Source organism: Sinocyclocheilus anshuiensis, unplaced genomic scaffold (assembly GCF_001515605.1).
Source record: "Sinocyclocheilus anshuiensis isolate Anshui unplaced genomic scaffold, SAMN03320099.WGS_v1.1 scaffold275, whole genome shotgun sequence".
Lineage (NCBI taxonomy): Eukaryota > Metazoa > Chordata > Actinopteri > Cypriniformes > Cyprinidae > Sinocyclocheilus > Sinocyclocheilus anshuiensis.
The window spans coordinates 44,365-57,657 of record NW_015549569.1 but is presented as its reverse complement, the minus strand read 5'-3'; the positions used below and the strand labels follow the sequence as shown (position 1 = coordinate 57,657).

Genomic DNA, 13,293 nt, shown 5'->3' with positions numbered 1-13,293 from the left:
AGTGCCCTCTGGCTTCCAGTATGAATTAAACAGTCTTTACATTACGTGTGAACTCATTAACCTCTTAAGACCCGGCAAAACATTTTAGGAAAAAAATTGTATTTTTTGATGTCATTACATTGTTTAGAGCATTTAAAAAAATGTAAACAAAAAAAATAAATAAAAAAAAATTAGATAATTCTCAACTATGTTATAATAGAATGATTTGATATACCATTTTTCTTCATGCAAAATGTGTGTAAAATGGCAACAAACAAGTTTTCTCATTATATATAAATGTATCTATAAACTACATCTAATTTGCATATTAATGTGTTTAGCAAGGCAGTCTCGGTTGAATGTCCACTTCTGAAAACAGACTGGTTGCTATCAAGGATGTTGTTCTTTGTGAGAAATGTAGAGACTTGGTTGAACACAGCTGGTTCAAGTGTTTTTGCAATGAAAGGAAGAAGGGAAACCAGTCTGTAGTTCTCTAAAAAAGATGGGTTAAGGGTGGGTTTCTTAAGTAGTGGGGTTATACGAGTCTGTCTAAATGCTGAGGGAAAAACACCATTGTGAAGGGATGTGTTAATAATGTGAGTGAGTGCAGGTACAGCTGCAGGATAAATTGCTTGAAGGAGATGAGATGGAATAGGATCAAGCAGACTAGTAGTAGGGATGGGCGATATCTTTGACACACAGTTTAAAAATTTGTCCGATTTAAATGACAATTACAAAATATTATCGTATTTCCATAAGAGTGCCACTAAATTAATATCAGACATTTTTGAAGACCAAGGAGAGGGGGTGGTCATGGTGAAACATCCAAACATTTAGTATCTCTGAAAAGCCCTGAATGTGCTCTGTACAGGACATCCAGACTGTGGCATGTATAGTCTCAGAGAAATTCACCAAAATATAATGTCCTCATATGAGGATGCAGGGTCTCAGGAGGTTAATGCTCACCCTATTTTGGGTAAAAATAGGAAAGATAATACTTTTCTTAAAAGAATCAGGATTCCCTGAATTACAGTCATTGATATCGTTATCGTAATAAATACCAGAAATATCGTGATATATTTTTAAGCCCATATCGCCCATCCCTAACGAGTAGTAGGATGATTAGAAAGGATGAGTTTGGAGACTTCTGCCTCAGAGAGTGAAGAGAAGGATGTGAACGAGTGTATGATGGTAAGATGTGCTTGACCGATTGTGGTGTGGAAAATTGTGCACTGATGGTTTTAGTTTTATTAATGAAGAACGTGGCAAAGTCGTCAGCTGTTACAGTTGATGAAGGATGGGGAGGAGGAGGACAAAGAATGGAGGAAAATGTTTTAAAAAGTATGCGAGAGTTAGACGAATTGTTAATTTTGTTATGATAGTATATCCTTTTTAGCAGTGGAGACATTAGCATAGACAGAAGAGAGGAGTGACTGATACACATTAAGGTCAGTAGGATTTTTTGATTTGCGCCATACCCTTTCAGCAACCCTGAGCTTAGAACGATGTTCGCGGAGAACATCAGACAGCCAAGGGGCAGAAGGGATGGTAAGGGCTGGCCTGGAAGACAAGGGGCAGACGGTGTCTAAACAAGATGTAAGAGTGGAGCAGAAAGTATCAGAAGCACTGTTAGCATCAAGAGGTGATAACTGTTTAGGGGGAGGAAGCGAAGATGAAACCATAGCAGATAGCCAGGAGGGTGAGAGTGAGCGTAGGTTACGTCGAAAGATGAAATGTGGAGGGGGTATGTGTTTTAGGAACCATGTTGAGGTTAAGAGTGAGGAGGAAGTGATCCGAGGTGCGCTGTGGAGTAACCAGCACATGATCAGTGGAGCAGTGTCGTATGTAAATAAGGTCCAGTTAGTTGCCTGATTTGTGAGTAGCCGTAGTTAACACTCTCTTGAGATCAAAAGAGGCAAGCAGAGTGTGGAAGTCTGCAGCCTGAGGTTTATCTAGGTGGATGTTGAGGTCTAATATTAAGCAGTTAATATTAATTTTAATATTAATTTATAATATTAAGCAGCACAACGGTTTTCAACATTGATAAGAAATGTTGCTTGCACAGCAAATCAGCATATTAGAATGATTTCTGATAGATCATGTGACACTGAAGACTGGAGTAATGATGCTGAAAATTTAGCTTTGAATTACAGGAATAAATTAACCGTTTGCAGGGAGCTTGATTGACAGGCGATCTGACCAATCAGAACGCGGATATTATGTGCCGCCGCTGCGATCTGCCATCTCGCCCGACAGCTAACGTTACGGCCAGTCTCCATAGAAATCCGGGGTAAAAAAGATAAACTGAATTGAAACTTTTTCAATAGAGTGGGGGAACTATGATGTCACTTTGTAGGCGGATCGACTGTTAGCATCAACACTGGTTCCCTCGACAAAAAGCCAATGGGATTTTTCCATAGGCTTTTGGATTATCTCAAAAAATAAGCTCTGAGTTCAACCATAGTTCATGAAACTTACACGTTTTGTTCATCGAGATAATCTTACAAAACAATATAACTTTTATAAATTTAAGCCTAAATAAAAGCGCCAGAACTTAAAAGCTAAACTTAGGCTATAAACGAACTACAACACTATGGTCGTTCACCTTCAAAGTCACCACCACCATGTTTCCGACAACTTTTTCGAACATATTTTTAACATGTTCAGTGAAAAGGATTTACTCTGTGTATGAACCTTTTCATATAAACTGGAATAAATACAAAATTAGAGCCAAACTAAAGCTGAAATGAGACATTTGTAATAAATAGCATAGTGAATAAATAAACTAATCATAACTAAAGGACAAATGAAAGCATGTATTTCTGTACATTTCGAAATAAGGTGCATTAAAATCAATAAATCCTTGATTAATACGAATATTTTAATTAAAAACATTTCTCCATGTACTATTCAATACAATTCTAGTGCATTTAATCTATTAAATAACAGAGTGAGCGAGTTTTTGGATCTGGTAAGATTAAACTTATTTTAGTAAATAAAGTACCACATTTCATCTATCATTTTATTAGGGTAGGCACACAAATTGTTATTTTATTCTTGCTTCTAGAAAATCCTCAATCTACATGCTTTCTAACAGCTTCATGTGGCCATAAACATTTAATTTTAACGTGGCTTTAAGCACTATGCATCATCATCAGTTTCACTTTCACCGCGACTAAGCCAGTAAATGTGGGGTTTACATTGGATAATCATATGAGTTTACCTTATGGTACGAACCAAGAATCTCCGCATCAGTAGGACAGCGTTAAAACGAGCATCTTCCATCCGCAGACTTGTTTCATTTCGGGGCAAAACAAAAAAACATTGTCGAACAAAAAACACGGGAACCTTAACTGGTTAATCTACAATTAATTGTACTATAAATTATACTACAATTGGAAAATATTGTAAATTGATAAACTGTTCGGCGTGATGACGTTTAATGTCTCCTACAGCGTCTGTAGTCCCATTTAGCAACTTGTTAGCAACCGTCTTTTTAAAGAAACGTAACAGTTTTTTTTTTTAAATCACGAGTGGGGTGTAACTGGTGTGTTTTATGTCGTAGAATAAAACGTGAAAGTATCTCGAGCTTGTGTGAACCACGGACCTTATTTTAGGGGATTTAAATCAAACTATTTATAAAAAAAATTCACCCCCCTCACAGTTGTCATGAAGGGAAAAAAAATTGCTATATAGACCAAAATCATTTTTTTAACCAGGCTGTAAACATGTTTTTTTCTGCTGTAAAGTTGGGCATTTTAACATGGGGAGTCTATGGGATTGACTCCCATTTGCAGCCAGCCTCTAGCGGCCAGTTGACGAATTACAGGTTAAGTCACTGTTACCGTGTTGGCTTCACAAGAGAGAGCGGGAGGTTGCCACTTGGTCACTTCACATTAAAGAGTCACAAAACGGTATTTGTTTGAATTTCTTGACCAAAAAAAAATGAAAAAACAGGGCTCTACAGTGCGACTGAAAACTACTGCGTGTGACTAAATTTTTCTAGGAGCACCAGTGCGACTGACCCGATCATTATCATATCTGTGATTGCGCTCAGGGGAGCGTCAAAGGTTTTTGCAGCGTTGAGTAATGCATCACAGACATATCTCACAAATCCTTTCATAAGCAAAGTGTAGACAGGGTGTAAATAAGAGATTCATTGCGCAGTGTAGTAGAGAGCTTCAATTCTGTCAAGAATTTGACAAAAGATGACATACTTTTAATAAAGTTAGAGGAGTCAAATATCACCTCGTAATGGGAAGGCTACTTTTTGATAAAATTTTGGATAATTGTTTAGAAGGTGCTCCTAAAATTTTGAACGTGCTCCTAAATTTTTAAGTTAGGAGCACAAGTGCTCCTAAAAATAAAAGTAAGCGTAGAGCCCTGAAAAATTTGAAAGCTGAGAGTCCCGAGACCTTGTTTCATATCAGAAGTAGCCTGCTCGTTTTGTCTGTCAGCATGTTGTCAGTTTCCTCTTTGCTCTGCGATGTATTTTTCACTGCGGGAGAACATGAGGTGTCGTGTGCGAGCAGCATTGTTTGTCGGAGATGGCAACAGTAAGTAAGGAGGGCGGGTCTTTTGCGAACGGTCAATTCCTTGTATGGGCACTTCTCCAGGAAGAGCGTGCGCATACACTCGTCAACCAGATTGAGATCAAGAGCACTTGGGTAACAAATTGTATTTAATTTGTTTATTAAACATTCAAGTCAATAAAGTTTTTATTTATGTCGATGTCACAGCTTGCAGACGATCGCTACGCAAAAGCTTTGCTCGTGACTCTTTAGCTCGGATGTTTTCGGAGAGAAGCGTAAAGCTGTTTCTGTCTTTTACAAATCTGATCAAATTAAAACACCCTTCGGAGAGATGAAGAATGCAATACTACTCTATAGGTGCTCAAGATTAACATGAGATTGGCAGAAATGGTGTTATATCCCCTTTAAAAATATATATTTTTTTTAAATTGTAACATTTCACAATATTACTGCTTTTACTGTATTTTTGATCAAATAAATGCAGCCTTTGTAAACAAGCAACTTTTCAAAAACACTGAAATATGGAAAATCTTTCAGCGGATGGCCTCTTAAACCCCCGTCTTTTGTTCATCTCTGTGGGTTTCATGATGGAGTGGAATAGTGTATCGTTTATGTTTATGTACCTGCAAAGCTGTCCACGGTCTCTTTTGAGAGAATGGGTGGCTCAAGTTTGAGCTCACACAGACTGAACTCACAGGTGAGCGGCAGGTGAGAGAGGTAACGATGTCGACGGCGAATATCCTACAAATGAAATGTCAATTAGTTTCATAGTAGGCACTAGGCATTACAGAATCAGTTCAAAACCCGATCCTGTGAGACTGTTATAAATGCACACCAGCAAAAAGTACATTTATCTGTCATGCTTCAGTGGTGCTGTGGCTTCAGACACTAGGCATGACAGCATCATACCACACTGCTCTTTCACTCCAGTATAAAGTATTCAGTAAGCAGTTAACTAGTATGCCATCCTGAGTCCTGACAATAGCTACTGCTATTCTGTGACATGAATGTGAGAATTAAGAGATGAGCACGTACCTCGGTGACAGTCTGTCCATCAATCTCCACTACGGTAGCGGTGATAGACTGAGGGCTGTTCTCCAGGCTCCCGTACTCTCTCAGCAGACAGCGCACGTTCACTGGGTGCAGAAACATCTGCTGACCATCCTCAGCTACAGATACAAAAGAGAGAAATAAGTGTCATATTTAGTCTCCATTTCAACTGCTTATACAGAGTTACTGTGTAAAAAAAAAAAAAAAACTTAAGCATCATTACAAATAGACTAACAAACACACACACCTTGATAGAAGTAGTAATATGGGCCATGATGAGAGGCCTGACTGGTCTGAGTGGTCTCTTCTAGAGGTCTGTCCTCCACAGCTCTTTCAGGCATCTCTTCAGCCACCTCAGGAATACTCTGAGCAGCCATCTCTTCCACAGGCTCCTCATGAACCTTCTGAAGCTCATCATCAAATGCTGAAGCATACTGCAGGATGGGCTGTGTTAGAATACATAAGTCATGCACTGAGCTTTTGTTACCAGAATTTTACAGTGATTTACTGAATTTTATAAACATTTACAGAAAAGTTCAAATGCTTTCATTCGATTTGCAGATAAATAAGGTATCTGGTCCATGCCGTTTCTCTACATTACAAACATTCCCATAGTAAAGTAAATAATATGCATCAGAAGTAAAGAAAAGAGAAGCTTTAAAATGTAACGCTTTAAAGAGTCTCTACAAAAAAACAATGAACATGATGGGAGTTTCTGGAGACAAATTACATGTGAACTGCAGTGGAATAATTCACTGAATATTGTTCACTCAATCAGGTGACCTGATCACAAGATCACACCATATGGGTCTCATAAAATTGAAAGCTATAAACTTGCAACACAGCACTGGACTAAAACTTAACCTTATGCTAAAAGAAAGGAGCACTGCCTCTACCAACCTTTGAATTTGTGAGGTTCTTGACCACGGTCACCTCTGGAGAGGAGTGCTCAGATACAGACAGTTTCCTCATGTCCGCCCCATCAACAGAACCACCATTTTTACAGCCTCCCTTCAAAAGACGCTCCTCACGCTCCTGTTCGTTCAGAGTCAGAGATAAAATGTGAGGGTTATGTGTTTTGTGTGCAGTGTTAGGGAATAAATAACATGCACACACACAAAAAAACTAATAGTGTAACATAGCTCAATGCTTTTTCCATGTCATGTAGCACTTCCAGTAAAAATTCAGCCTTTTTTAAATGTCACATTATACATTTTTAGATTTATAAAATAGTTTATGAAGCAGATAATGTTTATAAAACATTAAAGTCAGTTGTTCAAGCTGTCAACCCAAATTCTCATCATTTATATGTAATAGATTATTCATTAACTTGAGGTACAAGATGCAAGTTATTGAAATAGCTTTAAATGTAGTTTAAGCTATTTAAGTAACTTATAGCAACTTCGTTTTCATTTATTTTTGTGCAGTTTTAAGTTAACCAAAGTATTCTCAGAAAGTTATGCAACACGATCCAAAGTCATGCAAGTTTTCCGGTTATTTTTTCAGCTATTTTTAAATGTCACTGTCATTGTTTGTTTTTAGTTTCAAAAAACAGTTTACGAAGCAGAAGATAGTTGCATGTAAATGATGAAGTTTGGTGCCGTCAACCCAAATACTCATTGTTTTTCTGTAATAAATTATACAATAAATTACATGTTACACAATTCAGTGTTTATTTCACCTTATTGTCAATGTCCAAACTATAAGCAACCTATACAAACCATTTTTTCAAAACAGTAGCGTGACTTGTTTAGCTTGTTTCAGGTTTAAGTGGTTTGTAACTTGTCCAACCCAACATTCATATGCCAGCGTGAATGCATGTGTACCTGCAGCTGCAGCAAGGCGCTCTGTATGAAACAGGCCTGCGGGTCGTCTTTCTCTTGGCTGAGCTGGGTTTGGAGAGCCACCCTCTCTTCACTCAGCAAACCCAAAACCTGCTCCTGAGACGCCAACAGCAGCTTAGAGTATGCGCGCAAATGCACATCTGCAACAAATGAAAGAAATGTGTCAAATAAGACCCACTCAAATGAACACCATAAAGGCTCACGCAAACAGCAAAATGTCTCACCTCCAAAATGAATGGGCTCTTCCACCTTCACCCACTGACAGCTGGGAAGAGCCACCAGCGATCCTTTCTCTCTCCGCATCAGATGCATAGTGATGACATTACCGGTCACGTACTGACGCGTCTCCATTGCAACCACACTGAAAGATGACAAGACAGGCTTCAGTGACAACAGTGACAGCAATGTCTTGACTGAATTATGGCACTTCGATATGCCAGGGGTTGATTTAAATAAAATAACAGATTTCTACATCATGATGTTAACATTAATTTAAAAACCAAACAAGTATTATAAACAGGTGTTTTTTGTACAAACCTCTTGAGATCAGCGCTGTGCACGGCCTCATAGCAAATGGGGCACTTGGACCAACTCTTCTCGCTCAGAGAGAGGTAGTGCAGCATGCATGGCCAACAGTAGATGTGGCCGCAGCGCGTGATGTGGGCCGCCACAGGGGGATACAGGCAGATCGGACAAGACGGCACCTCGTGACTGTAGATGCGCTGTGTGGAATGAGAAAAAAACACCATGATGAACACGCTGAGATTTGTAGAAAAGGCACTAACAGGATGTACAAGGAAGTGTGAAGCCTCAACTGACCACTTGCTGCACACAGTCCCAGTCCACCAAAGTGTCCGGATCAGTGAAGTGGGCTTGATAGTCCTGATCATCAATTACCACAAACTGGCAACTGGTGGACAAAGGGAAAATACACTCATCAGCTTAGCATTTTTCTCATTTTATCAGCTTATGATAACACTGCAGTACACAGAGTATTGTTGCACGTGATTTTATATCAATTCATATAAATGTTTGCAACATACTCTGCTGTACTCACTTAGCCTGCAAGAAAAGCTCCTTGTTGAAGGGCTTGTGCTTGTGACCCCACTTGTTGCGGCGACCCCAGCAGTAGTGGCCATCAGCTCCGGAGCCAAAATGGCCTCCTCGTGGCTCGAACGTGAAGTTGAGCAGGTGGTTCAGACTTATCTTTTTGGGTCCAGCAAACTGAGCCGGGCTAAACTCTGCCCGGCGGTTCTCTGCTACCTAATGACAGAATCCAACAGTTAATCCTGGTTAACCCATATAAGTACAGGTCTGTTTGTTTACTTTGCATTACAGGCTAGTGTTTAATTAACCAGCATGATCACTGCAACCTTTACATTAACATGCAATAAGGAAGCATAAAAACAGCCGTTCATGGAAGTTAAAATGAATCATAATCCAAAGGCTTATTTAAACGCACCTCTTCTCTTCTCCCACCACCAGCCAGTCCATACTGTTGCACCCCTCCGCCACCTCTCTGAGGGGGTCTCTTGTCAAAATTCTTGCTTTTTTGTGGCTGGGAGCGGCGTGGGCCCGGAAAACTCTCAGCCTTGGCAAAAGTGGGCTCACGCTTGCGACTATAGCGCTTTGAGCCACCATTATTCTTACCATCTAAAAGAACAGGGGGGAAAAGGAGAAATGTCAAAAAACATCAATATATTACTCTTAAGCATAACATTTTATTAGACAAGGGGCTGTCCCTGCAACTTCGGAAAAATATTTCATTTTCTTGAATGCAATATTGACAACTTTTTTTCTGATTACTTCCATTGTCCTCATTTGTAAGACGCTTTGGATAAAAGCATCTGCTAAATGACTACATGTAAATGTAAACTTCAAGTGTGTTTTCCCTCAGCGAGCTGAGCTATTGTAGAACGAAACCCCGGGTCATTTTAATTAATTATTAATTCTTTTTGACAACAGTCATTCGCAGTCTTAACTAATCAATCCAGTCACGTGCTGCTCTTAAAGTGTTTCAGAGAGGACCACATGATAAGAGCAGAGGGGTGTAAACACACACAGCTTATCACTCGTCAGCAGAGACCGCCGTCCCGTATGGTTCAAAAGCCCACATCAAAACTAAAACATATACGACACCATTTTGGTTCTTATCTACAGTGATTTCATTCTGATATGCTGGAGTCTTTCCTGGGTCCATCTATAAGCTAGAGGGCAATACACCACTGAAGCTAGTTAATTAGTTTGTTAGGTTAGTTTATGGGAATTCAGTTTTGATATTGGTTTATCTGTATAGGAGGGTGACACACACACACACCCCCCATGTCTGTGTTATCAGAAAATGAGTTTATATTGGGAGGACATATGCACTTAGACTGACACCAGAATAAATTACATAAACATATAGGCTGATGTCTATAAACCAAGTCTGAACAAGTTGGGGAAAAGGGAACTGGTTTAAAAGACATTAAACTGCATAATTGGTATTTTTGAATGCCATTTAATAAAACAAACACAAAATAACAAGGTGCAAAAACCAATGAAAGGTTACAAGTTTAATGAATATTAAATGCTTAAATTTAAAATGTTTAAAAAAATTAAAAAAAAAAAAACCTGAAGAATTCACTTTGCCTGCACATTCAGAAATATGGCACATTTCATTCGATTCCAGTTCCTTTTCATTTGTGATCCTGGTATTAAAATTACATTTAATAATACTCATTACATCATTTAAAGTCAATGAAACCAGTTCTGCCTTTTTTTCCAAAAATTTACAGCTTTCAGCCTGTGTGTTTGTGTGTATTATTCTGGTGTTCATCTGTGTCAGCGCATACCCACCTAATATAAACTCATTTTCTGACAACACAGCCAATGTGTGTGTGTCTCACTCTCTTAAATATATAAAAATAAATATCAATCTAAATTCCCTAAAGTACTAACCTAACATTTCCCCAAAACAAACTTAATTGTATCTCCTGAATTTATATACATGTAATTCAATATATTTATTTATAATGAATATACTTATTTATATATTATTTTACAGGTCGTTTAGTTTATTATTGGTTTGATTTGTTTAATAAGCGGACTAAAATATTTTTTAATAACCTTATGAAAGTAAAACACCCCTAAAATAGGGTGACCATACGTGCCATTTTTCCCGGACGCATCCTGGCCAGGACGCGTCCGGGAAAAATGGCACGTATGGTCACCCTAAGTTACCTTTAAAAAAAAAATTTCAGAGAAAATATTGCCTCTTAACAAAAGTTAATTTCTGACACGGTCAGTCTTGACTGGTATTGTTTGAATTCCGCCATTGTTTATTCAGGAAACGAGCCAATCGCTGGCCGTGGCTACGTCATCTCGGCAGACACAAACAAAACCATGCAGTAAGCCTCAAACACACACACACACACACACACACTTTCCCCGCAAAGTTGACCACGATAAGCGTGTGTTTGCGTGTATTGGACGCTGGTTCTCTACCTGTTTTGGCTTTAGAGTCTGCAGGAGTCGGGCCTGTAGAGCTGGAGCGGGGCGGGATCTTCGTGCTGCTGCTGTTGTTGGCGTTTAGGTTTTTCTCCATATTGACGCCGAACTCCGGGGAAAGATCCTCCGAGCTCTCTAGCATTAAACGGGGAGAACAACGGGTCGTTGCGAATGCGGGTCAGGCGACGAAGGCCCTTATTAATTTCTGTCAAACGCGGAGACCCCATTACGGCGACATCTTGACCACAAACAAACCGAGAGAAAAACAGAGACACAATTCAAATGTCTCAGTAAAAACGCTGTGCTAACGCAAAAAAACAAGTGCCCAAAAAGCGGGGCCTCGCCCCCTTGAAAAGTGCCGTTTTTCCTTGGCGTGGGAAGTGTTGCGCCCCACAAGGCGTTAACCGCTCTCCAAAAGAGGAAAACGGATGAATAAATGGGTTTTAACCCAAATGTTAGTTCAGCTAAATAATGTCAGACATATGGCGACGGGTCGCCAATCGGGAACCGTAAACACCCGGATGAGGGTTATACGCCTCGCAGGTTTACGAGGTGCGCATGCGCGGATTCAGCCATTCTGATTGGTGCATTTGACTGCAAAATGTGTAATGTATGTGTAATCTTGCACTCGCATACTTTTTATAGACAGATAGTCCTGTTTCTGCTATCGAAGCATTTATTGTTGTTCATATTTGGTTTATTCGAAAGAGACGTTTACAGACGTAAACAGAAGCAGCAGTATATATTTTAATCAATACAGAAAACAATACATATACGCGTGACCTACACAGCACATGGCCAGAGTTCATACAGGAATATCAGTAATCTGAATGATACACTCCATTTACAAATCCCAAAATGCTGCAGAAAAAAAAAAGCAAATGTGTCTTGTGGTATAAAAAATGTTGGGGCTCCACATGAACCCTTTACTATCAGTACATAAATTATCAGTGTATCTCCCTGATTACTGCATGGTTAAACTACTTTCTATGAGGGGATTTATGTCTCTTCATCACCATCATCATCATCATCGCTTCCATCTTCATCAGCTTCCTCCTCTCTGACATTACTCAGGGAACAGCTCAGGATCGCTCTCCTAACCTCTTGTTTCTCGGCTGTGTTGTGGACAGAAAGAGAAAGTGTGTATACAGTATGTGAAACTTCTACATCAGTGGTTCTCAAACTTGGTGGATTAAAAGAATAGTTCAAAATTAACATTCTGTTATCATTTACTCAGCCTCAGATTATTCCAAACCTGATTTGTTTCTGCTGAATCCTCTGTTGTGTTCAGCAGAAGAAAAAAATCAGGTTTGGAATAACTTGAGGCTGAGTAAATGTTAACAGAATGTTCATTCTGAACTATTCTTTCAGAAGAAAGAAACCTGTACAGGTTTATAGTATTGTATTTCCAGATATGCATGGCTTGCCAACTGGGGGCGCTCTTTTTCAAAATAAATAAATATACTGTTATATATTGTGCTTAAAATTATGGAAGCCCTTAAAGGCCATGCATTATATTTTTTCTTTATTTGTTATTTTCTTGTGATCTCAACAAAGTTTGTTTTCTCTTCATCTCAACATAACAAAATAGTTGTTTATTGTGATCTCGACTCGATTTTCTCATGATCTTGACATAACTAATGTTTTGTTTTCTTGTGATCTCGACAAAAAAAAAAAAAGTTTGTCTTATCTTGACATGGAAAGCTGTTTTCTCGTGATCTTAACATAAAATAGTTGTGTTCTCATTATCTCGAGATAAATAACTTGTTTTCTCATGGTCTACAACAAAATAGTTGTATTCTTGTGATCTCAACAAGTTTTTTTGTGATCAACGACAACAAAAAAAAAAAAAAGTTGTTTTCTTGTGATCGCGACCTTAATTTTCTTGCAATCTCGAAATAAGTTGTTTTTCCATGATCGCTACTTCATTTTCTCATGATCTCTAAATTTAAAAAGTTTTTCTTGTGATGTCAATAAAATAAATGTCTTCTCATGACTACAATTAAAATTAATAATAATAATATAATAAATAAACAAAAAAAACAAACAAAAATGTATAATAATAATAATAATTGCAGACAGACAGAGAGATAGATAGATAGCAAAAACAGTCATTTTTGTTCTGTTTCAGAGTTCTAAATCTAGTTTATACAACTCATTCATATCGGTGCTCATTCACGCGAGTGTCAATCACACAGTGTGAATTATCAAAGACATGATCTGATAGAATCGCTGATGCCTGTGAAATATTTGGCATGCTAAATATCTGGACCTGTCAGCGATTCAAAATTCTGCTGTGTGAAATGAGTTCTGACTGAAAAATACATCGGCGATGACCTACAGCCAATGAGAGAGCAAGATACAGGGCAGAGGGAAGTTTGGGGAGGAGTTATAGACCA

At 38.7% G+C, this 13,293-nt stretch overlaps 1 protein-coding gene across 2 annotated transcripts in view; it reads right to left on the bottom strand.

Moving 5' to 3' along the window:
- The window catches only part of LOC107657325 (RING finger protein 10), a 20,838-nt gene that overhangs the window by 6,532 nt on the left and 1,013 nt on the right, over positions 1-13,293 (bottom strand). The window contains exons 1-11 of one of the 2 annotated variants that reach the window (XM_016445366.1): positions 10,892-11,421; positions 8,868-9,058; positions 8,463-8,668; positions 8,225-8,315; positions 7,943-8,127; positions 7,630-7,766; positions 7,388-7,545; positions 6,462-6,596; positions 5,809-6,007; positions 5,547-5,680; positions 5,135-5,252 (exon numbers count right to left, since the gene is read on the bottom strand). In XM_016445366.1, coding sequence (XP_016300852.1) covers positions 5,135-5,252; positions 5,547-5,680; positions 5,809-6,007; positions 6,462-6,596; positions 7,388-7,545; positions 7,630-7,766; positions 7,943-8,127; positions 8,225-8,315; positions 8,463-8,668; positions 8,868-9,058; positions 10,892-11,036 — 1,699 coding nt within the window. In that variant the 5' untranslated portion in view covers positions 11,037-11,421. Of the gene's footprint in view, positions 1-5,134; positions 5,253-5,546; positions 5,681-5,808; positions 6,008-6,461; positions 6,597-7,387; positions 7,546-7,629; positions 7,767-7,942; positions 8,128-8,224; positions 8,316-8,462; positions 8,669-8,867; positions 9,059-10,891; positions 11,422-13,293 lie in introns of those variants that run through there. The other variant, XM_016445367.1, reaches the window with a different exon arrangement.